At 40.9% G+C, this 25,550-nt stretch overlaps 1 protein-coding gene across 5 annotated transcripts in view; it reads right to left on the bottom strand.

Annotated features, from left to right (window-relative positions):
* Positions 1–1,737: 1,737 nt before the first annotated feature.
* Positions 1,738–25,550, bottom strand: part of brd4 (bromodomain containing 4) — a 65,818-nt gene continuing 42,005 nt past the window's right edge. For 2 of the 5 annotated variants that reach the window (XM_048188555.1, XM_048188523.1), the window contains 18 exons: positions 20,015–20,384; positions 17,526–17,663; positions 17,302–17,437; positions 15,958–16,322; positions 15,501–15,872; positions 15,283–15,411; positions 13,127–13,348; positions 12,754–12,974; positions 12,205–12,584; positions 10,324–10,434; positions 9,826–10,212; positions 7,492–8,226; positions 7,062–7,156; positions 6,766–6,922; positions 6,174–6,310; positions 5,862–6,067; positions 5,506–5,764; positions 1,738–4,200 (listed from right to left, as the gene is read on the bottom strand). In XM_048188555.1, coding sequence (XP_048044512.1) covers positions 4,132–4,200; positions 5,506–5,764; positions 5,862–6,067; positions 6,174–6,310; positions 6,766–6,922; positions 7,062–7,156; positions 7,492–8,226; positions 9,826–10,212; positions 10,324–10,434; positions 12,205–12,584; positions 12,754–12,974; positions 13,127–13,348; positions 15,283–15,411; positions 15,501–15,872; positions 15,958–16,322; positions 17,302–17,437; positions 17,526–17,663; positions 20,015–20,254 — 4,359 coding nt within the window. In that variant the 5' untranslated portion in view covers positions 20,255–20,384 and the 3' untranslated portion in view covers positions 1,738–4,131. Of the gene's footprint in view, positions 4,201–5,505; positions 5,765–5,861; positions 6,068–6,173; positions 6,311–6,765; positions 6,923–7,061; positions 7,157–7,491; positions 8,227–9,825; positions 10,213–10,323; positions 10,435–12,204; positions 12,585–12,753; positions 12,975–13,126; positions 13,349–15,282; positions 15,412–15,500; positions 15,873–15,957; positions 16,323–17,301; positions 17,438–17,525; positions 17,664–20,014; positions 20,385–21,454; positions 21,495–25,550 lie in introns of those variants that run through there. The other 3 variants (XM_048188548.1, XM_048188538.1, XM_048188529.1) reach the window with 3 other exon arrangements.

Raw genomic sequence — 25,550 nt, 5'->3', positions numbered from 1 at the left:
CATGTTTCACTGTAGGCACCATGCATTTTTCTTTGTATTCCTACCTTTGCGACGCCATACAGTTTTGAAGCCATCAGATCCAAAAACATTCATCTTGGTCTCATCACTCCAGAGTATAGAGTCCCAGTAGTCTTCATCTTTGTCAGCATGGACCCTGGCAAACTCTAGGTGGGCTTTTTTTGTGCCTGGGCTTTAGGAGAGGCTTCTTTCGTGGAAGGCACCCATGCATGCCATTCCTCTGCAGTGTACTCCTTATTGTGTCACAGGAAAGAGTCACCCCAGTTTGGCTTTCTACTACTTTAGATAACTGCAGTGAACTTGCATGCCGATTTTCTTCAACCCTTCTCATCAGAAGATGCTCCTGTCGAGGCGTTAACTTCCGTGGAAGACCTGGACGTCTCTGTGAGATGGTTGCAGTTCCATCTTTTTTAAGTTTTTGTACCAATTTTGCTACAGTATTCTGACTGATAAGTGAAGCTTTGCTGATCTTCTGGTAGCCTTCACCTTTCTGGTGTAAAGAAATAATTTTCCTTCTCATGTCTTGAGACATTTCTCTTCCATGTGGTGCCATTGCTGACGGCATGAAATGGGAAGGGGTTTTAACACCCTTTTATAGTCAGCTGTCTGCTGGACACCTGTGTAATGAATAATTAGACTCACCTGAGGTTGAATTCTTGTTAAATTAGACATTTGTAGTCTAAAATTTAGCTTTGCTCCAGAGACTTTCAGTGGGGTGTACTCATTTTTGCATCACCCTAATTTAAGTAAAATTGAAAAGTTATATTATTTACTTTCATGTTATAAGTTAAACAGATGTTATATTAAACTTGTCAGCATTTTGGAAAATGCTTATGTGTTCACTGAGATATTGTTTAAAATGTTACTTTTCAAAGGGGGGTGTACTCATTTATGCTGAGCACACACACACATATATATATATATATATATATATATATATACATATACATATATATATATATATATATATATATATATATATATATATATATATATATATATATATATATATATATATATATATATATATATATATATATATATATATATATATATATATATATATATGGTTGACTTGGCCTTTAATTTTAATTCCTCAGATCTCAATCCAATCGAGCATCTGTGGGATGTGCTGAACAAACATGTCCGATCCATGGAGGCCCCACCTCACAACTTACAGGACTTAAAGGATCTGCTGCTAACATCTTGATGCAGATACCACAGCACACCTTCAGGGGTCTAGTGGAGGCCATGCCTCAATGGGTCAGGGCTGTTTTGGCAGCAAAAGGGGGACCAACACAATATTAGGAAGGTGGCCATAATGTTATGCCTGATCGGTGTATATATTTTATTTTAACTAGGGACAGGTGAGTAAATGACAAAATTCTCATTTTTGTGTTAATGGTGAATCTCACAGCAACTGCCAAGAAACGTCCTGGTCATTTTTCACCAAATCAAAAGAGGGAAAGTACATTAAATCTGCAGCCTTTGTTTTCTCCACACAAAATTTATCTTAATTTTGGGGTGAAATATGACCCAAATGTTTTTGAGCTTTAATACAAATGTTGCGTGTGAAGACACAAGTTTCTTTGCACCATTTTCATTGAATCAACCGCTCAAAGTGAAGAGTAAGAATTGATAGCAACACAAAGGAAAACATTACAGATGCAATGTGTAGCGCTGAACTGTGATGAATTATAAAAAAAAAAAGAGACAGGCTCATTTTTGTTTCATTTTAATTTTCTATAAAAGAGATGAGTTTATTTCATGATCATAACAGATTGAACCATTGACCTCGATAGCCCACGCACATACCAAACAGTAATCGAGGAAAATGTTGAACAAACCCAAAAGAAAAAAAAAAAAAAAAAAGAAAATAACAAAATACCTGAATAAAGCAAACTCTCTGCTGAGCTGCAGGTCAGCACATTCTCCGGAGAATCCGAATCTATGGCACATAATGTCCAACTGTTACCATGGAAAAGAAAATACATGTAAAGGCTTGAAGGAATGAAGTGTTGCTCTTCTTTTAACTTGTACAGACCAAATTAACCAAAGAAAAAATAGATATTTATATAAGTGGACTTCATAAGGAGAAGAAAAAAAACAAGTTTGCAAAGCAATATCGTTTAAATGAAGTGTTCTTGCGATTTTAAACCTCCGGGTAAGAGCACCCTCCCCAGCCACATGACGTACACATCCAAACATCCAGACACACACACACACACACACACACACACACACACACACACGCGCGCGCACGCACACGATGAAGATGATGATCGGACATGTCCTCTTAGCAGTTTCGAGAAAATGAAAAACTAGTTGTTCGGTGTATACTTAAGAAGTCCAGCTAAAACTAGATTTAAACCTGAATATTGTAAATGGGTAAAATATAAAATGTTTACGTTCCTTTTTTGTCTTTTAAACACAAGCTCTCGCACCTAAATCCCCAATTTTCCCCTCCCCCCGTCCAACCGTGCCCCCTCCCTCGCCCTCCCAGAACGTAATATATGCCAACTAGAATCGCAATACAATACAGGCACTGGAGAAAACACTATAAGAGAAAACTCAGAGGACCTGCCAAGGTCTCGAATTGTGCCCCCCGCCCCCCTTGCTGAGTCAAATAACAGAATTAGAACACATATCCACTATAATCGAACAAGAACAATGATAAATCAGAACGGTTTGAAATTTTTTTTGTAGCTTTTTTCTTTCAAAATTTTTGCAATTATATCTAGCACAGCATACAGAGTTCTCTCTGTGCAGTTGTAATAAAATGATCTGTGAAAAGAAAAGAGGAGTCATGCAGTAACCAGCTGAGAGCTCCGTCGCGTTGTGGCCTGGTGTTCACGTGACGCTCTCCGACGCGACAGCATGAACGTCTACCAGTTGCACAGAGTTGCATGTTTTCCTTCTGTATGTATAATACACTTAAAATAGTTATCGTATTCTTTAAATTATATTCAAACTAAACGATACTCACATGGGTCACCGCTCCGGCCCGTGGCGAACATGAAAACCATGAGCAATGAAAGTATATCTTCCATGATTCTGTCCTCGATTAACACTTGTCAGAATAATGCATATATTAGGGTTTATCTTCTACAAGGCTACCTAAACTTTTAATGACGAGTGGGGAGAACAAGAAAATATATTTATATATTTAGAAAGACATGTTAAGTGAAGCGTTTCGGGTCTCGGCTATCAGCATAAAAGGATATGGGTGTTTGGCATAGACATCAGAGGGTAAGGTGTTGGTAAGAGAGTTAAAAATATTTTAAAAAAGAAAAACAACAACAACAAAAAAAAAAAAAAAAAGAAGAAAAAAAAAAGAGAAGAGAAACAAAAATACAACCAACCAATCAACCAAAACAGTAATTAAGAAAATACCTTTTTACAGTAGATCCTACATAATGAAAAATCTGCACATGATAACAGTGTGTAACACACCATGTTTAGTCATTTGTCACAGCCCCTGGTGAATATTGTTTGTGTTGTCATGTTAACGAGTCAGAGGTGTAAGGCGAGCTGTACTTCCTCTCCTGAGGAAGATCATCTAAGTGCCCCCGATCCCATCCTGCCGTTTGCCTGCGTGTTTTCGCAAAAAAAGGTGGGGGGGGGGGATGAGAGGATATAGCGAAAACGAAACGATGGGAGGGAAATCAAATCAAACGGGAAACAAAGACTTTTTCTATCCCCCCACAGACATCTGGCAGTCGATGGATGCCGTTACTAGAGAATCAGTACATTTTATTGTCGTCGTTCAGATATTCCTCCGGCGATCACATTGTCCATTGCTCCCATATTCTTAATTAAGAGTCACACACAAGTCCTCTCTTTCCCCGCCATGGTCACAATGGCAAATCCAGGAAGAATGCCGTAGAGGCGGTGCCGTCCCAGTGTGAGGGTCCCTCTTTCTGCAAAGGCAAAAGGAGAGCTACAGCCTCCCTCTCTCTCAGGGCCTCAGCTTATCCATCGCTAGTTCAGCCTCTTCAGTGTTTCTTGTGGTCAGATGGGGTCTTTTTCCCTTACTGCTTGTTTGAGTTCATTCTGTCCGTGTAAAGGAATCCATGAGCTTTTGTTTCGCAGTTTATCTCTTCCTCTCGCACTTCAGAACAAGTTCTCCTCAAAGATAGCCATCAAATCGCTTTGGAAATTCATGTCAATAGTAGCTTCCATCTGTAGAGGTGGAGAAAACCAAAATTAAACATTAGCACGCGTTACAAATTCACAGTACTCTCGACCTTTTGGGTCAGCAATGAGATCTCAAGATTATATCCGTATTTTAATGGAAAAGAGCTACTGTAAAGCGCCAATTTGGCAATAGTTTGGATTTAAACTCAGCGCTAATAGGGAACCTGCAAAGGATTAGTTGTTTTTTTTAGTTGCTGTGTTTTTCATTTCATCAAATAATAATAATAACGAACCCACCGTTCAAGTTACCGCCCCCAAATTGGTGCTAATTCGAAAGTAAAATGTGCATACCCTCATGGGCATTCATAATGGTGCGTGTCCACTGGCGCTGAGCGTCTTCAGTTCATTAATTGGAAACGCTCGCTCTGCTTCGCACTGTTGTGAATGTCTTTGTTGGCGTGCACATTTTACTTTTGCTTTCGAATTAGCAATTTAAATGCAAGGTGCAAAAGAGGGAACCCCTACCCCGGATACTGGTATTACTGGTGTGGTCACATGTCGACTACCCAATGGGAACATTTCCTCACCGTCACAACTTTTACTAGGACTAAGACAGTGCGAGCTCAGAACAGGTTTACTCGCGGGCCAATCTCGAGACACCGTTACTGCAGTGCTGGGAGATCCAGTGCGAAAACCGTTTATAACATAAACCGTATCTAATCAAACAGCAGTGCCAAACATTGTGCCATGAAACAACAAGATATTGAATGCTTTTCAGTCCACAAATCACCAACATTCACCGTGGATTTAACGTAGTAATGCTAACTGTAACCATGGAATTGTGGCAGAAAGAGTCAAATGTTTTTATACGATTCATTTCAGGGTTTGAGAGTGGAATTCAAGGGCTTTTTAAGTGCTTCGTGCAACTTTTAACCAGCACTTTAAAGCTCTAAATGTGAATAATTGTGTTTCGTTGCAGGTCGATTTAAGGTGTGCACCTAAATTAAGGGGCTACAGTGCTCCTAGTAAAAAAGGTTAGTCTGGAGCCCTGAACTGCCCATACTGGGTGACTGTAACATTCAAATGTTTGAAAATGTAGCTTTACCATTACAGGAATAAATGACATTTCAAAATATATTCAAATAAAAAAAGTTATTAAAAAAAAAAAAAAAAAAAAAAAAAAATCACAATAATGTGCCACAATATTACTGTTTTTTTGTTTTTTTTATTATCAAATAAATGCAGTCTTGGTGAGAGACTATAAGAGACTTCTTTTAAAACATCTTACAGACCCTAAACTTTTGAAAGGTAGTGTATGTTACAAGTGAGGTGGCTGCAGTTGTAACTCACCGCCTCTCTCCTCCTCCTCTCCTGTTCCCGGCGACGTAAAAGCTCCCTCTGCTGGTCAAGTGCACTCTGAGAGGCGGCGGGGGAGTGGGGCGGGGCTTGGGAAGGTTGCGTGGCCGAGGGCGCCTGGGCCGGGTTCTGGGCTTGGGGCTGAGTTTGGTGCTGCGGCGGCGGCGGCTGAACCTGCTGTTGCTCCGGCCGCCTGCGGGGCTCCTCTTGGGGCCTTCGAGATGTCTCAATGGAGTCCTCCTCATCTCGTCCCCTTTAGAGAGCAAGACAAAGAAAAAAAGTCTTGAAAATGCTAAAATTGACATTTGATTCAAATCGACAGGTTACAATAAGATGGCCAGCTCTCTTACCGAAGCTTCTCTTGTTCTCTGCGCAGACGGTCTTTCTCAGCTTGCTCGGCCTGGGCTTTCAGGGCTTTCTCTCGTTCTTCCTTCTCTCGGGCTGCACGTCGAAACTGTTCAAAGCTGTCGCTGGAGGACTTCAGAGCAGACGAGGGAGTGGAGGTGGATTTCTGCGCCAAGCTCGCCCAGGAACCCATGTTCTTTAATTTCACATCCTGGGCACAAAACGACACGTTACAAGGCGTGAAAACAGCATAACATTGTAGAAATGTTACAGTTGTATTAGTTGAAAAATAAAACAAAGTTGTCCCTTCCACCCACCTGTACCTTTTTAGGTGCCACAGGTGTCTTGGGCTCCTGTTTGAATTTCTCTTTGTCCTGCATGGAAGGAGGTGGACCGCTCTGCTCAGAGGAGCGAATGACAGGACGGGAACTTTCAAGTGGTTTCATATCTGCTCCTAAAACCAGTTGATAAACAGTTAGCTCCAGTCCTCTTATTTGTTTGGCAGAGCAGAACCAAGATTGTCAATATTTAGTATAACCGCACTGGGACGATTCACTGTTTGTTTCAATTTGTTTGTGGCATTCTACCAGAGTATGCGAGCGGTGTGTAGTGGAAGCAAATATGTGTGATTTTGCATGGGCTGTAGAGCAGGGAACTCGTTTACATACTCTGTTTCGGCCTGCAATATTTCTAAATGTTACTAATGTAAAAAAAAAAAAAAAAAAAAACTACACTGATAAAATGTGGTCTGAAAGGCAAGTTACTCAATATTCATTTATTGTTAATAAAATAAAAGCGATATAACTCAAGCAAGAGTGATGCAATTTTGAATATCCGCATAACAGCACAAAGTGTGCTTAAAATGAATTCATACAATTGCATGCTTTGAAACTCAATGGTTTCACTCACTCTGTTGGCTGTGACCTTGCATTGTTGGTTTGCTCTCAGGGTGTTTATGAGACTCTTGTCTCATGGCTGGACTGAAGGGCTCACCACGCATCACAGGTGACGGGGGCAGTTTCTCTTCTTTAATGCCACCCAAAGCTGAAGGACCTCGCTGTGGTTCCTGTAGCAAACCAAAGCTTCAGTTACACCACTCCAAACACACATCTAGACAACCACGAGCTATGCATTACATCATATAAATCCACATGGACACTGGGAAGAATCTGTGTAAAAAGCAGGAAAATGGAAATGGTACTGACCTTTTTGGCCTGAGGAGGGGACTGGTGGACTAAAGCATACTGAGAGATTTGAGGGGAATGCATCATGAGCGGAGAGGGGTTATCTCGCATGTGTGCTGTCAAAATATAGACACAATTAAAACAGAAGTACTTGCAAAGCTGTATAATACAAAAACAGACCTGTTTGAACTTGTGCTGTGAATGTGCATAAGTGTTGGGGAAGCTTTTTTTTTTTATGTTAAATAATGTTTATACTGTGCAGCTTTTTAAATTTATTTAATTATTAAATTATTAGCAAATTCAACTTTAAAAAGCAAAAAAAAAAACATCACAAACTGATAAACATCAGTTAAATTATTTGTTTCACTACAGAAATAAAGATTGAGATTGTGTTTTAGCAATTTTTTTTTTTCCAAATAGACAGCTATTTTTTGTAAGGCTGTTGTGTTACCTGAGTTATAGGGGTCAGACTTGTGTTGACGTGGAGAGTGATGCTGCGGTGCCTGTTGCTGAATGATCTGCTGTGCTTTCGTGGAGGGCATGGAGACTTTGTGTTGACTAGGCTGCGTTTGCGTGGTCTGCACCGGGCCCTGAGAGAAACTCAGCTGCTGCGAGTGCTGCATGTGTCTGGCCTGATGCTGTGAGAGCTGCGGGGAGGGCTGATGCGATGCTGGCGGCTGGGCTTGAGTCTGAACGGGGAGCTGCGGTGGGGGCAGGGAGGTCTGCGGGCCCAGTTGAGACTGAACCTGCACTGACTGCAGCAGAGACGTTTGGCCCGGCTGCTGAGGCCTGCTCTGCAGAGACTGCATTAGTGACGTCGGCGGCTGCTGCTGCTGCTGCAGACGGGCTGTCTGCAGGTGCTGCAGGTACATGGGCAGGGGCATGGAGGGAACAGGCTCCTCGTCGTCCTCTAGCAGCATCTGTGGGGGCTGGGAGGAGAGCAGGCCCTGGGGAGTGAGTGTGGGAGGGGAGAGCGGCCGCTGGCGGATTTGCTGTGGAGGATGCAGGAGGTGAGGAGGGAGGTGGTGCTGGGGCGGAGGGGGTTGCTGGGGCTGGAGCTGCTGCGGCAGGGTCTGCTGGGGTTGCTGCTGTTGCTGGGGCGTGCTTTGCTGCGGAGGTTTTGGAGGTAGTGGGGCTGCCCTATTACTGGGCCTTGAAGGCTGCTGGGGCATTGCGTTGTGCAGGGCTGTAAACCAATGACATATAGAAAGAGGAAGACAACAAAAACATGAGTGAGGGAGGTGTCAATATAGATCACCTGCAAGTTTTTTAACAATATTTACAAATAATCTTTAAACAAAAGCAAGAACATATCTAAGAACATATCAGAACATATCTAACATTTAACATGCAGCCTGCAGAGCACCATTTTGAACCAAGGAGATGTTTATAGTTTGACAATGTGACATGGCAGTTTGGTTATAGTAGTCTAACCAGTAGTACAATTGCTTAAACTAATTGCCATAGAGAAGATGGAGTTAGTTTTTTTTTTTTTTTTTTTTTTTTTCACTGTATTTTCTAGAATACAGGTTGCTTTTTTTATCATCTGGGGCCAGTTGCATGAACACAGTCGCTATGTTAAGACTAAAACCTGTCTGACCAACTAGCAGTTAGTCAAGGGGTATAGAGGGTATGCATTGACATGTCTCCCCCGTCGGAACGGTCGGAACACACCCTCTGAGCTGGACTGAGTGGCAAAAGAGCCTGCTGCGTGACTGGATTACAAAGGGGAGCTGCGAAAATGCGAGTAAAACATGAGTAAAAGAAACGATTAAACTAAATGTTAGACTTGAAAGTATTCCTGTTACAACTTACTAAAGATCCAGTGATCCATAGATATTGACAATGTCAGGAAACATGATTCTCTCTCATCACCCTAAAACTTGTAGTTTTTGTCAGTGTTTATTTTAAAACACCCAATTATGCAGAATATAAGATAGTAAATATTTAATTGACGAGTTATTAATACAATATATAACAATACAATACATAGGGTATGATTTTAACCCAAAATTCATTCAACAGATTGATACAAAATGGTAATTGCAAATCCACATCTGTAGTTATCAAACGTCCAGTTGTTTATGTGAATTGCAGCAATCCATTATTTTTTCTTTTTCTTGAGCTTTCGGGAGTCTGTAAAAAATATATCTCTATTTTTAAATCTATTTGTACAGTCAATCACAAAGCTCTTTCCCATTTTAGATGTGTTTTGTGTGTTTTTGAGGCATTCATGCTGAAAACCAATGCTGCCACACAGCCTTTTTGCCACAAATTGGATCAATCTACATTTTTGTTGCATTTGATGCAACGGGCCCCTGAGATATGCTGCGGCTTCAAAAGTGTTTTCAAAAGGTATTCAAAAGTGTTTAACATGCAGCCTGCATGTTAAACAATGAACATCAAGCATGCAAAATATGCACACACATTTGGATTTGTGCTGAGAGAGGAACATGAGTTTATTTGTATAACACATTTACCACATGCCAGTAGTTTCAGTTTTGTTTTAAAATTTGTTTAGGCTTGGTGTTTATAATAAATGGCACTATAATACGTTTGTTTTATACTTATTTTTCTTCCCCTTTAAATGATTTTTTTTGTGAAGGGGAACTAAAATGCAACTAAAATACATTATTTTAAATGCGACTCGTACGCACCAATGTTACTTATCCGCTTTCTTTTCTCAAAACAACGCAACGTTGACCCAGTATATTTGGAAAAATACACTACATCAAACCAGGTTAGGACAGTACCTTGGTGTAATAAACAGGAAGTTTCCACTCACCTGGGGATGGGAGGATGGGGTGCTGGTTCAGGAACGGGTGCGTCTCAGGCGACACTGGGCCTCCTGCAGGGTGAGCGTTGAGGTGAGGCGGCGCAGGGGAGGATGAGTCGTTTGCGTGGTGGGGAAGGTGCATGAGGGGCTGGCCAAAGTGGGCCAGAGGGTCAAAGGGGTTTTCCAGGAGCTGCGAGGGCTCCAGAGCCGTGACGGGAGGAGGCATGTAAGTGGCGGGAGAGGGATGCTGCTGCGGTTTCAGCTGAGTGCTGGACTGCAGCGCAGGGTTCTGGGGTTGATGGGGAACCTGCGGCTGAGGCATGCCTGGAGCCACCGCCTGGTGATGAGCCTTCTTTCCTTCACCCCTTCCTCTCTTCTTCGGCTTAGAAGCCATGCCTGCGTTGGTGTAGAGGGGATTCTTTATGAAATGCAGCTTCTTGGATCAGTTAACATAGCAAATGCATTAGAAATTCAGCTGGTCGGACTTTATCAAGCTGCAGGACTCACCTGTCTCAGAGTCTTCACTTTCTGAGGAACTGGACTCGCTGCTGCTGCCCGACTCGGATGATGAGCCTTTTGTCTTCACAGCAGTCATTGCCTCCATGGACTTCTCTGGAACTGAAGGATGTTAAACAATGAACAACGACCCATATGAATGTGTAGACTCTTAAAAGTATTAATGTCCATCTCAGCTGATGCAACATGGACAGCATTAAATACAAATCAAATGTGTTGTTAAGAGTGTGAAACACACTATGTTTACGTGCACTAATTTTCATATTAGATTTCAGATTCAGATCAGATTGGAAGGGCTGGTGTAGACCTGAAATAATCTGAACAGTGGGAAGAAATTAACCGTGTAAACACCTGAATCCGAATCGGATTTTACATCTTACGAAAATGCATATGTATATTTAGATCACATCTTATAAGCTGGTCAGTGGAGGAGACTGAATATTTACTAAATAGTTGTTTAAAAAGCTCTATTGACAAATATGTAAGCTTTCTTATGTTGTCAAGGCAAAAAAGTATCACAGTAGCTTCCTCGGCTTCTGAACTGCGCATGCATATAATGCACATGTAAACTTATATGTAAAGCAGGGTTCATACAAACAGATGAGATGTAAATAAATCACATTTGTAAGACGTAAAACATCTGCAAACATCCGCATTATGGCACTGCACAGGTTATTTTTGAATCCGATTCAGATTCGAGCATTTACATGCTTAATTTCTATCCAATGTTCAGATTATTTCAGGTCTACACCAGCCCTTCCAATCCAACTGAAATTTCATTCAGATCAAGCTTGTGTGTTGCAATTGCTTCAAATTATCTTCTGTAGTAGTCAGGAACTCATATGAACACATCACATTTGAAAGGTCAGTGCTAATGTGTCCCAGACTACATTCTGGGACAGGGGTGTCCAATCCTGCTCCTGGAGGACCATTTTCAAGCAGAATTTACCTCCAGTCATAATTAAAACACACCTGAAGCAGCTCATCAATATCACTAGAAACTTCCAAGTAGGGATGTGTCAAGATTTTCAAATATTTGATTAGTTGATTTAATTATAGTATATCGAAAAAATTCCTCATGTTTTCAAGTGGTACTCAGTGCTGAAGCAGTGTTGACATGTTCATGTAACCAGAGGGTGGCGCGTGCTGCCAACAACGCACCTAAAAGCTGTTAATCAACTCTCGGACAACAGAAGAACACACTGTCCCACACGCACACTGTAGACTCGCATGGCATACAACAGAGAAGTTCAAATTAAAGTTCACATAAGTGTCGTCATTTACGCTGTTCATAATATGTTATAACTTGTTCAGGCAACCTAAAATCATTATGGCTTGATAGTTGGTGTTGCCATCACTTGGCCACCGCGGCACCAGCATTTTACTTTCGCTTTCAAACGCCCTCCCCCCTCATTTTGTTATGCTTATTATATTCATATATTTCAGCCTGTTACAGTCAATATATGGCTTGAGTTAAACAATTTATCATCATACAGATTGAAAGCGTGAATGGTCCATCTTCCCTCTCTCTATGTGTGTATAGCCTATACACGTGCGGGCATGCAGGGGAGGTGTGCGATTTTTGAATAATAATCGAATAGTTCCCAGTGATCATTGATCATCCCTACTTCCAAGCACATCTGTTGGAGCTCAACTCAAGAGCAGGACTGAAAATCCCTATTCTAGGACCATCTACTAATGCAAAATGTAATAATTTGTCGAAACAAAGTTTTTTTTTTTCTAGGTAGGTACAGCAAATAATCTGATCCAACTGAGTACTTGTAGTTGGACCATGAGAGACCAATGTTAATAAGTGTAAAAAAGGCCTCAGTGTTAAAGAAGTTTTGTAAAGCGATGCTCTCGATCACTCACCGGCAGGCTTCTTCTTCTTGCGAAGACAAGATGACACGTATCTCTCCAGCTCCCGCAGCGTAGAAGGCTTCAGCGTCTCAAAGTCGATCTCAATCTCGTCCGGGTTGGAGTTCTTAAGCGAGGGCTCACGGGACTGGATGATGTGGACCACACGACCCAGCTTGTCTCCAGGGAGCTTGTTAATGTCTAGACTCAGTTGTCTCTTTTCTTCATAGGACATGGGCTTACACTTCTCTCCAGCAGCCATGCTTGGCATTGCGGCTCCTCCAGTCAGACCCAGATCCTCCTCAGAGTCCAGGCCAGGCACAGGCTGCAGGGTTGGTGGGGCGGCGCCTGGAGGAGCCATGGAGCGATTGCCCTTACCACCTCCCTCCTTCTTGCTATAGAGCATAAGACGACATGGACATCTCATTTTCCATGACACTACACAGTTAAAGGGTAGACAGCAAAATTCTAAAGCTCATCAAATTGATAAAAGCAATTAAACCATGTAATTTTGGATACTTTCTTGCCTAGAATGGGTTTGCATAATCAAATGTCATAGCCCACCTCAGCTTCTTGGGCTTCTTAGGAAGAGGATCCTTGTTCTTAGGCTTTCCTGGAACCTTGAGGGCAGGAGGCGGCTCCAGGATCTCCTCCAGTGCAGGCATGACTGCTGCTTTCCTTTTGTGCTTGTCTTTCTTCTTCTCCTTCTTTTCCTTCTCTTTCTTCTTTGGTTTGCTGGCCGGAGGCTGGGACAAGGCAGCCAGCTGCTCATGAACCGCTTTCAGCTGAGCAACAAAGGAGAAGAAACAAAATAGGGAGATTATAGTCTCTCAGTAGACAGTATCACATCTTCGTAAAGTGTATATATATATATTTTTTTTTTTACACTTACAGCATCTATAGTGACCGATCTCTTGGCCAGCTCTTCCTCACTCACCTGCTCCTGAAGCTCTGCTAGCCTCTGGGCTCTCTCCTCTTCAGAGTCATCCGTGGAGGAGTCGGATTCAGATGAGGAATCACTGGAGCTGTCTGAGGACGAGGCTGGGCCCATGGGCGGCTGTGTCTTTACAGGAGCCGGGTGGAGCACTGGCGCAGGAGCGGGTGCCAGCATTTCCTCTGGCTCGTCAGGCATTTTAGCAAAACGCATCTCAAACACATCCTACAAAAACAGAGAACCTTTTGAGGATCTAGTATAAGACTCTTTTCATAATTCAGTAATGTTCACTTGAGGTTACATACTAACAACATATGGTTTCTATACTGAACACCCGAGTTAAGAAAGTGGAACATTTCTCAAACACTTCCAGACTTGAGTTGGAAATTAAGAGGGGCTTGTGGCAAAAATGCCACCAAAATAAACAAAAAATGCCCTCCAAATTGCCTTACACCTACACGATTAAACAAAATGTATTATGATTAAAGTGAAATGTGATCGTGAGTAAAAAGTGTTGATTTCATCATTACATTAAGATCTACTCACGTTGCATTTGTTTTTATGCATTTTTTACAGCGTTAAGCATTACTCGCTGTAGACTGGACTGCTTCAGTGATGGGGAACACTGACTCGCTTTCTGTAATGTAGTTTATTTTGAGATTGAATAACCATTTTGTTTGTCATGCTGCTAAAATAACCAATGTGAAGTCTTGATTTTCTAATGTGTAAAAAAACTAATTTATAAAAGGTTCTTAGATTGTTTTTTTCTGTGTAGCCAGTATATGACGTGCCTTTCATCAAACACAAAAAAAAATTATTTTATGTATTCTATTAAACCTATTATTAAGATATCAAGAGCAATAACTGACACTGATATATGTCTTAATATTGTAGCCCTACCCTTTAATGTGCTCTTGTTTATTAGTTTTATAATTATAAATGTAGGCTATTTACATTATGCTACCTTTGAGCAGCATTAAAGGTGCCCTAGAATTAAATATTGAATTTATATTGGCATAGTTGAATAACAAGAGTTCAGTACATGGAAAAGACATACATTGAGTTTCAAACCCCATTGCTTCCTCCTTCTTATATAAATCTCATTTGTTTAAAAGACTTCCGGAAAACACGCGGATCTCAACATAACACCGACTGTTACGTAACAGTCGGGATCATTAATATGTACGCCCCCAATATTTGCATATATGCCAGCTCATGTTCAAGGCATTAGACAAGGAAAGGCAGTATTAACGTCTGGATCTGTGCACAGACAAGGTAAGCCAGCAAGAACAACAGCGAAAAATGGCAGATGGAGCATCAATAACTGACATGATCCATGATAGCATGATATTTTTAGTGATATTTGTAAATTGTCTTTCTAAATGTTTCATTAGCATGTTGCTAATGTACTGTTAAATGTGGTTAAAGTTACCATCGTTTCTTACTGTATTCACGGAGACAAGAGAGCCGTCGCTATTTTCATTTTTAAACACGTGTAGTCTGTATAATGCATAAACACATCTTCATTCTTTATAAATCTCTCCAACAGTGTAGCATTAGCCGTTAGCCACAGAGCATATAGCCTCAAACTCATACAAAATCAAACGTAAACATCAAAATAAATACTTTACTCACATAATTCGAAGCATGCATACAGCATGCATGACGAACATCTTGTAAAGATCCATTTTAGGGTTATATTAGCTGTGTGAACTTTGTAAATGCACTGTAATATAGTCGAGAGCTCGTGTGGCAGGGAGCACGCGAATTAAAGGGGTGGCGACTGAAAAAAATCAGTGTATAGTTAATGATGCCCCAAAATAGGCAGTTAAAAAAATGAATTGAAAAAAATCTATGGGGTATTTTGGGCTGAAACTTCACAGACACATTCAGGAGACACCTTAGACTTATATTACATCTTGTGAAAAAGCATTCTTGGGCACCTTTAAACAGATTATATAAATAAAGTTTATATAAGTGAAAAATACTTTTGTTGAAGATGACTGATGATTGTTTGTTGATGCGGCATGGTCTATTGCGAGTCACTTACATAAAGCAAACATTGTCTAGCCGACTAGACGTCTGACTTTATATAAAAAAAAAAAAAAACTTGTCATGCAAGTCCTAAAGTACACAGTCTTTTGCAGGTGTCCACATACCTGCAGTTTGCGTGCCATAGCCACCACTTCATGGTCAGGAGGGTTGTACTTGTAGCAGTTGGAGAACATTAACCGCACATCTGCTGCGAACTCCTGAGCATCTCTGTACTGTCTGGTTTCCAACTTGTCCTGCACAACCAAAGAGAACACTGAACGAGTAAGCATGGAGAGCAAACAAGGCTCATCCTTCGATTGAGATCCAGCAACTGTATTTTCACCTTAATAGTGCTGAGGTCCATGGGATGTTTGATGATGTCATGGTAATCGTGCAGCCCCAAAGCAGCCACATCCACTGGCTTGTAGAAGGGCCAAGCGTATGCTGCATGCTTCTTAGCGTACATGTCCTTTACGATGCCTAAGCAGTAGCGTAACTGCTCTTGTTGCTTAGGGCTGTGGGTCCCAGGGGCAACTGTCCCATGGTGCTGAGAGTCTGGTGCCTCCTTTTTGGGTAGCTTGCTTGGTCGTGTACTATCACTGCGGCGTGGCAGAGTCTTCCCTGACTTTGACTCGGCGGGCGAGGACTCGCTCAGCTGGTCATTTGCCGTAGGTGTCGTGGTGTCTGCTTTCCTTTTCTGACTTTTTCTCTGCTGCTGATGAAAAATTTAACAAGCGAGTGAGGAGAGAAAGACGCAACTTTAAAAACAAAGACTGGTTGAATGTTATGAGCCGACTTACTTTGGGAGCCATTTGGATGGGGCTTTGTAGAATAGAAGCAGTGCTCTGCTGCATGTGCACGGGTGGCAGGGCAGTTTGGGTGGGGGGAGGCACAGCCGTCATGATGGGGGCCGGTGGGTTGCAGTCAGTGGGGCCCAAAGAAAAAGGTGGCCCTAATTGAGGCGCGAGGGGAGGAAGTGAAGGGAGCGAAGGGAGTGAAGGGGGCACTCTAGGGGGCAAGGCTTGCATGGCAGATTGGGGAGGTAAAGTAGGCGGACCCTGTGGTGGTCCTCTTGTTTGTGGCCCAGGGGCAAGACTGGAAAGGCCACGTGTTTGAGGGATTGTGGGTGAAGACTCAAGGCCAGGCCCAATCTTCATGGTCATATCTAATAATACAGAGAGAGAGAGAGAATACAAAAGAATTAAGGCCCATTCACACAAAAAATGGTAACTATATTAGTGTCCACACCAGCTGACAGCAACATTGTTTATTCTAAGTGCACGCTGCAGTTTTGTCATCTGCCCCTTTAAATACTCGCACTCTTAAAGCAGAATGGTTTCTGATTGTCTGTCAGTGTTTTTATTTTTGATCAGCTGGGGGAAAAAAAACATTCTGAAAGTGAAAGTCCAATTGGAATGTGATCTAAAATTATTGACGTCCACACTATGTATCTCAACTGTTCAGATCCGATTTGCGTGTCCATGCCGCTCTTTCTTTTTCCCGGAATATCTGCATTGGTTTCTATGGCAATGACATTGCGCTGGTAGGCATGTGCCAAAACAACAACAACAGCAGAAACCGTAGCATGGAAGGGTTTGCAATACAGATGTTGTCTTATTTACAACATAATGTGTAGCCGCTACGCTGGACAACTGCGTCTTATGAGGCAGCAGCAGAAAAGTAGGAGGTTGGTATGCTTGGGTTTATTCCGCGCTGTTGTCTCTGCCAGTTTCAAAACATTGTCATTCTGCTCATCCGACACTTTGCAACAACAATCTTGTTTCTGCAGTGACTTTCAGCATGTTTCCTATAACTTCTGACGTTTATGTTTTACGTGGCTTGATAAAGTCACAAAAATGCTAATTCTGATCAGAGCAGTTTGCACTTTGATTTCAAAGCACATATGAATGTAGCTGGAAATGGGTTTGTAAAAATTATTTTTGCCGTTCACATTTGCTAAATTTGATCAGATTTCAATTGGATATACACGAAAAACGGATTTGGACTGACAGTCTGAACATAGCTTAAGACAGTGAAGCCCATATGATCTTCTGGCCGATACAGCTGGATATAGCAGTCGAGTAGGACATGTAAAAGAGCAGCAGTGTGAGTGGTAAGAGTAAGAGCGAATATGAGATTTATACCTGGCTCCCTCCTGCCCCGGCCACGACCCTTGCCGGATGAGGTCGACATCTCGATCTCCTGCGGGGGCATCTCTGAAATCTTGGTGAGGAACACCTTCTCCAGCGCTTCTGCCATTAAGACTATGTCATCCCCAGGCTGCAGGGGGCGACACATACCATTAACCACATGCCCAATCACATCACTTCAATCCACTGTGATTGATGGCAGCAGAAATGTGAAGTACCTTATTGTAAATGTAGCAGTTAGTAAACATGGTGTTGAAGTCTTGAATACATTCTTGGGCATTGACGTAGTAACTGTTCTCTAGGCGTTTCTTGATTGTTCCCATGTCCATAGGATTTTTGATTATCTTGTAATAGTCCTAGGGAGAGGAGGTTACAAAAAGTCAGCATGACACATCACAATCCATAACTTTCATCATCATAATGACCTTATGTTTTAATAACAGCAAGCAGCTTTGAGACCTTCAATGGAGAACATTTTTGACCGCAAGTACATTTACACATCTTTTCAAAATCTGAATTCAAATGGACTAATGCAAACTTTTTTTCTGATTTTTGCGGCAGCTTTTCTCAAAATTTGCAGCAATATTTGCAGCATTTCTTGTTGTTTTGCAGTGAAAATATACCACAGACAATATTCTTTTAACATTGTTATTACTTTTCTGACCTCGAGAACCATTGCAGGGCTCCAGACTAACATTTGAGGGCAGTAGCACTGGTGCCATTAAGTTCTAATGTGGCACCAGCCCCTGATTTGTCAGCGCTGTGAGGGCTGACAGAAAGGCACTGAGCTTGAGGTGAGATGCAGATATTAACTTTTATTTTATTATTATATTTAAAGGATTAGTCCACTTTTAAATACACTTTTCCTGATAAATTTCCTCACCCCCATGTCATCCAAGATATCCATGTCTTTCTTTCGTCAGTCGAAAAGAAATGGAAGGTTTTTGAGGAAAACATTTCAGGATTATTCTCCTTATAGTGGATTTCAATGGCTACCAACAGATTGAAGGTCCAAATGTCAGTTTCAGATCAGCTTCAAGGGCTTTAAACGATCACAGATGAGAAATAAGGGTCTTATCTAGCGAAACGATCGGTCATTTTCGGAAAAAATACAACCGTTTATGCTTTATAAACAAAATATCGCCTTGAACGTACTTTCCGCTTCCGCATTCTTCATAATGCTTATGCTGAATGTCCTACGCCTTCCCTATTCAACTTATGGTAAAAAACGAAACTGGCGCCGCTTTCGTTCCATAGATGGAACAGGGAAGGCATAGAACATTCAGCGTAAGCGTTATGAAGAATGCGGAAGCGGAAAGTACGTTCAAGGCGATATTTTGTTTATAAAGCATAAACTGTTGTATTTTTTTCGAAAATGACCGATTATGATCTAGTTTCGCTAGATAAGACCCTTATTACTCATCTGGTATTGTTTAAAGCCTTGAAGCTGCACTGAAACTGTAATTTGGACCTTCAACCTGTTGGTAGCCATTGAAATGCACTATATGGAGAAAAATCCTGGAATGTTTTCCTCAAAAACCTTCATTTCTTTTCGACTGACGAAAGAAAGACATGGATATCTTGGATGACATAGGGGTGAGTAAATTTATCAGGAAAAGTGTATTTAAAAGTGGACTAATCCTTTAATAAATATTAAAAATATGTCGGCGCCGATAGCCTAGTGGTTAGTGCACTGACATATGGCACGAATGCATTCACGGCAACCCGAGTTTGATTCCAGTCTCGAGGTCGTTTGCCGATCCTGCCCCTCTCTCTCTGCCCAATGCTTTCCTGTCTGCTCTCTACAATCCTCTCCAAATAAAAAGGCACACAAAGCCCATAAATAGAACTTTAAAAATAAATAAATAAATAAATAAATAAATATAGGGTATGGAAATGGCTAATAAGTGCTCCTGTGCAGCATCTACTACAGTGGTAATTTATTGTCTTTTTTTATTTCTAAATAAGTGTTTGCTTTCCTACATCGTGAAACTTTTAGTTTTACAAATGGGGACAAACTATGAAGGATGAACAAATAATGTTTTGGACATGACATTAAAAATAACATTCAAATTGGGCAATATTTAAAGCTTTGAAGTGCTGGGAAAAGTTGTGTGAAGCACTTAGGGTTGTATGCCATGTTACACTTAGTCTACACTTTGTGTTTATTGCACAATGTTTCTCATGGTTTCCAGATTACACAGAAGAAAATGCTTGAATTCACAGCAGAATTAATAACATCGCTGTGAAATCTTGTGAGAAGCATTCAAATTTTTAACAGAATTCTCTGTTAAACCACAGATATCAGATCAAACAGTTTCCACGACGGCACTGTTTGATCTGATATCTGTGGTTAAACAGAGTTCTGCGATCCAGCACTGTATAATAACGTATAATCTCAACATGTGATCGAGATTGGACCACTGTTCTGGACTCCTGTCGCGAGTTGACTAAATGCTTGTTGTGATGACGTCACGGGATGTGTCTAAGCCCAAAATCTCCGGCAATTAAGAAAAAATGCAAGCTCCTCCGAATATTGCTGATTTTGCTTGATTCTGCGATAAATTCAGTGATCGTAGTATTGCGAAATCCTGGAGGGTCTGATTTCAGTGGCAAAAGAATTGCAATAAACAGTGCAACTATGCTGTCTGACAGAACCTGCTCATCACAGACATGACAGAACAGTAAATGGACGTAGATCACTCACAGGCAGATTTAGCTTAACGGCATCAACAGGAGAGTGGAAAGGCCAAGCGAACTGATGCTTCCAAAGAGACTTCACCACCACCTTCAGCAGGTACTGCAGCTGGTTGGTCTGGCGCTTGGGCCGGGTAGGGTTGACGATTTCTGGGGGCGCGGGGTTGAAGAGGGAAGGGGCCTGGGACGAGGGCTGCCCCTGACTGCTGCTGCTCCCCGACATCTGCACTGCGTCCAGGCCGTCTCCCATAATGGCGGGGTGGAGCGCGGGCAGAGGGACGGGAGGGGGTGGAGCAGGACACCACTCGTTCAGTCTCGAGCCAGGCGCGGGCTCCACAGGGAGAGCACCGCTAATTCCATTGCACTCCTCGCTGGGCTCTCTGTGAAGGAAGCAAATCACAGTAATTAGCTCTTTAATTTACATCTATGCCATCTACAGCAGATCCATCACTGTAATCATCACCATCATCCCAATTATACTTAACTATCTGCACACATCCTCTCTGCCCCCCCCAAAACAGCATTATTCAAATTGTTCATGTTTGCTTAAGTAATTGCCCATGGATTCTCTAATTATCCCCTGATGTGGTCTGAATCATTAACAACTTCCAAAGGACTCGTACTGGGTTTTAAAGCAGGACCGACTGCTGTCAGTACGCCGTACTCTGTCCAAGTAGGTGCATGCTGTCTAGCCAGCTGTTGCACAGGTATTAGCGTATAATATAATAAAAATTACTGTAATCTGCAGGAATAACAGAAACATGCCACCTTTTTGTTGACCAGTGAATCTTGTAGGCTAGTCTATAATCTGTACAATGTAATGATTAATTTCAGCCTTACACTAATGCTTTTAGCAGTATATAACCAATAGGAGCATGAATAAGTCGCATACAGATTTCATCGTCAAGCTCTTCAATGGCCATAAATGAAGACAGCCTAATTCATGCACATGTCAATGTTTTGAGTTTCACTTTGTACTGCTATAGCCATTTTTTTACATTTAAATACTGACATTTTGATCCAGTTTATTAAAGTCACAATTAAAAAGTCATGGTGATTTATTCTTCCGTACTATGACATGCATCCTAGTGAAATGGATTATTGAAAAAGAAAGCAAGCCAGCACAGGGTGAGGATTTGCTTCTTTGCATGGGTTGTTGACTGGACGGAAGAATATCTGAATGTGAGCTTAGAGTTGATTGTAAGAAAGGGGCAAAGTTTAAGCGGATGAAATGATTGGAGAACATTGTCATACATGACCAAAGAGAAGTCCGTCATTTCCCAGAAGGATCAAGCTTGATTATGATTGAGATTGATTATGAGAATTACGAGAAAAACAAAAATAAATGTATTGAGTCATTCACAAAAAGATCAATAACATGCATTTGTATAAATATTAATAATTCTATTAGTAACTGGTTACTTAAAGGATTAATTCATAATTTACTCACCCCCATGTCATCCAAGATGTTTGTCTTTCTTTCTTCAGTTGAAAAGAAATTAAGATTTTTGAGGAAAACATTCCAGGATTTTTCTCCATATGGCTGACTTCAGTGGGGTACAATGGGTTGAAGGTCCAAATTGCAGTTTCAATGCAGCTTCAAAAGGCTCTACACAATGACGTAAGCAGAAAAACATCTCATTTTCTCCTCAAACTTCAAATTTGTCCGATATTGTTTTTTTGTTTTGATTTTTACCTTTTTTTGTAAAGGGCGTTTGATTTTTTCCTTGCACGTTTGCTTTGTAAACACTGGATCAGTACTTCCACCTACGTCACATGTGACTTTTCCAACGTGATTACATAATGCGTGGCACATCGCAGAGCTAGTGTAAGTATATAAATTTTTTATTTAATAGTTTTTTTAGAAAATGGCTGATCATATCACTAGATGAGACCCTTATTCCTCGTCTGGGATCATGTAGAGCCCTTTGAAGCTGCACTGAAACTGTAATTTTGACCTTCAACAGTTTGGTGTCCATTGAAGTCCACTATATGGAGAAAAATCCTGGAATGTTTTCATCAAAAACCTTAATTTCTTTTCAACTGAAGAAAGAAAGACATGAACATCTTGGATGACATGGGGGTGAGTAAATTATCAGGAAAATTTTAAGTCTGGAGTGAACTAATCCTTTAAATTCCATGAAAAAGCAAAGTCTAATAATACTACATATTTTCAAAACAAAACTGCTGTTGAAAATATGGCTTTCATGTGATGACAGCAGAAGTTCTCTGGCACTGGTACTACTGAAATTTCATCTTGTTTTAGAATTGAAAAACATACAGCTTGCAAATTTGCATTAGATGATGACTTCCTTCACTAAAAAGTAAAATAAGCCCCACAGTGTACTATGAGCTGAGTAATGACTAGTTTTACATAGGTAAGATGATCATATGGTCTTGAGTAGGGGAAAGAGAGAGGAAGAGCAAAGTGTGATCTCATCAACAGGACGTGCCCAAGTGACTCCACGACCAAATGAAAACCCATCACAGATTACATCTTATGTAGAGCTCAGCAAACAAACCATATTTACTCCCGCAGACCATCCTGCATCTTCACAATCAATTCTTGTTCTTCAGCCAGTTGTTTTTCGATTGAAGCATGTTAAAGGTCAGGCTGGTAATTGATACCAAAGGAGGGCCTAAATGTCTTCGCCTCTCTAGTAATCACTCCCAACACTGCCTCCGTAATCTGGCAATCCCCACACCTACACTTCCTGCTAATGAAACCTCATGTCACCTCATACTGCTCTCTAGAGCCTTTTATTTAATCTCTCTACAAGCTCACGGCTTTCAAGAGAAACCTATAAACATCACTACTACAGCACTGCTACTGAAAGAATTACTCGGATGAGTCAACTGAATAATGCTTCAGGTTTAGACAGTCGTAAATAATCAGAATGGGAACATTCAGAGCAAAACTGGATGTCTCTGTGCTTAAAGAAACGAGAAAACGGGATCGGAGGAACGTGTTATGACATCTGATGAAGTGTGCGGACTGACGGTTACTCATTGGCACAGCACAGTCGTTCTGTCTCCTGTCAAGTCTTCATAAAACATGATACACCAAATGTATTCAGTCAGGATGAGCACACAGTGACTTCCATTCCCGAATCATTCCAAATGACTGAACCCTAGCAAAAAAATAATCAGAATTTGCTACAGCAGGATGAAGCAAAAAAGGGATCCAGTCTCAAAGGCTGCATTTACACTGGCACACACAAAAAAAAAAAAACATTTTATACTCCCATCCGACACAGATCGGAATTTGTTGCACACATGTAAACAAAAGCCTGCACCAGATAAATCCAATACATATAAAATCTGATATCTGGACATCTGACATCTAAACACATATTCGATTCCTCTTGGAACTCCAAGCCACCACATGGAGAGGGTGACACATTTGCCCACAAAAATCATCATGAAGCAGATGTGCCTGTATGCGCTTGCACTAAAACTACAGCTTTTTTTTACTGAGGTGGAAATTTTATAAGAAATTGCACACACAGAAACATTCAGGAGCACAGAAACTGATTTAGCATGCCCCATGATTTTTTTTTTTTAAATAAAACATTTTTGCTACTGAAAGCTACATTAAAGGCTATTTCTCAGCAATGAGATGAACTTCGCTGTTTTTGTAAATAAACTAACAAGCTTCACTATTACATACAGATGCACACTCAATCTCTCGCTCTCGTTAATTCCTTTGAATTCAATTAAATAAATGAAATCTTACTATGCTACTAAAATAAACGAAAATCACCATTATTTTCCGACCTATATCCATTCAGTCAGTTTTTGTGCTTTTAACTTTTCTATATGGGCAAATAATCATGGCCACCCGATGTGAATTATACAATAATTTTAAAATCAAAGGGTCAACCGTGTTACATAGTAGCAATCACTAACAGAATCGTTTTGGGTGGGGATTAATATAGACTCAGATACCAGCTGTATTTAAAGTGAATGTAAACAGGCAGGACAAAAAAAAAAATTGGATGTGCGCATTAAGACTTGCAGTGTAAACAGCCAAAGTGCCCTCCAGTGTACTTTTCTGCAGTCAAATTAGGGGTATTAACCGCTGCAGGTCACACAATAAAAAGGCATTGAACTTGTGTTCTGTCATTAAATGTATACAAGCTTTGGCTGTAATAAAAACAATGGTGTTATAATGATTTTACAGCACAGCAGCTGCCAAGTGTTCTCTCACTTTTCACTTCTCTTCATGATATTATGCCACTCATTCAGGAAACCTGAGCAAAACAAACCTGTAAGTTGGTTTTAACCATAAAACCATCCTTATGTAAACTGCTGCACCAAACTCCATTCAAAAGATTACATAAAAATGGCTTAAAAAATATTTCAAATTCATCATGCTTCATCATGTTTCATGAAGCACACCCATTGACTAATAATTTGAGTACAAATAAAATGCACTTAAAAGGATAGTTCACCCAAAAATGAAAATTACCATGATTTACTCACCCTCAAGCCATCCTAGGAGTATACAGAGTTATATTAAATGATGTCCTGGCTCTTCCAAGCTTTATAATAGCAGTGAATAAACTCGAGGATGATATTTTGAAGCCCAAAAAAGTGCAACCATCCATCATAAACATACTCCACATGGCTCCGGGGGTTAGTAAAGGCCTTCTGAAGCGAAGAGATCGTTTGTGTAAGAAAAATATCCATATTTAAAACTTGAAAAAATTCAAATAACTAGCTTCCGGCAAACGGCCATATACACGTTGACTTGCGCCAAAAGAGTAACCTCTGACACAGGATGTAGGAGTAGGGCAAGCTTTAACACCTCTCGCGGTTCAAACAAGGAGGGCTTTACAACAAACTCAAGCTCCTCTTCTCTTATATTGAAATCCTCCGACAATTCTCTTTCTCTTTGTTTTAGACTTCTAATTCATAAACAGTGTTTTGTTTTGCTCTCTCCTCTGCGCTTCCACATTCATCAATACATCACGCGTCAGATCAGAGTTCACTCGTTCACCGTAAATCGATGCCTGCGGCCATCTGTCGGAAGCTAGTTATTTTTCTTACACAAATGTATCACTTCGCTTCAGAAGGCCTTTATTGTGGGATTACTTTTATGATGGATGGATGCACTTTTTGAGCTTCAAAATCTCATCCTCAAAGTCATATACAACTAGGACGGCTTGAGGGTGAGTAAATCATGGGATTATTTTCATTTTGGGAGAGCTATCACTTTAAATTCTCAGTGTCATGGCAGAGAAATACTCAAGCTCAACTAGTAGAGAAACAAGATAAGGGTTCAATTCCCAGGGGTCTAATGAAAAAATATGAATGATTTCTGGGATAAAAACATCTGCTAAATAAAAACAATTGAACAATGAAACGCAGCATCTCAAAAAGCCAAGCATAAGCAATTTCTCTCTCTCTTTCTCTCATACACACACAACATATACCTGCATAAACAAACTTTAACTCCTGTCAAACAGGGACTTGAATGAAGACCTTTAAGTGACCGGGGGGGGGGGGGGGGGGGGGGGTTAATGTAAATGTTCGTAAATGTT

This window comes from Megalobrama amblycephala, linkage group LG1 (genome assembly GCF_018812025.1).
Source record: "Megalobrama amblycephala isolate DHTTF-2021 linkage group LG1, ASM1881202v1, whole genome shotgun sequence".
Lineage (NCBI taxonomy): Eukaryota > Metazoa > Chordata > Actinopteri > Cypriniformes > Xenocyprididae > Megalobrama > Megalobrama amblycephala.
This window is presented reverse-complemented; position numbering and strand designations above follow the sequence as displayed.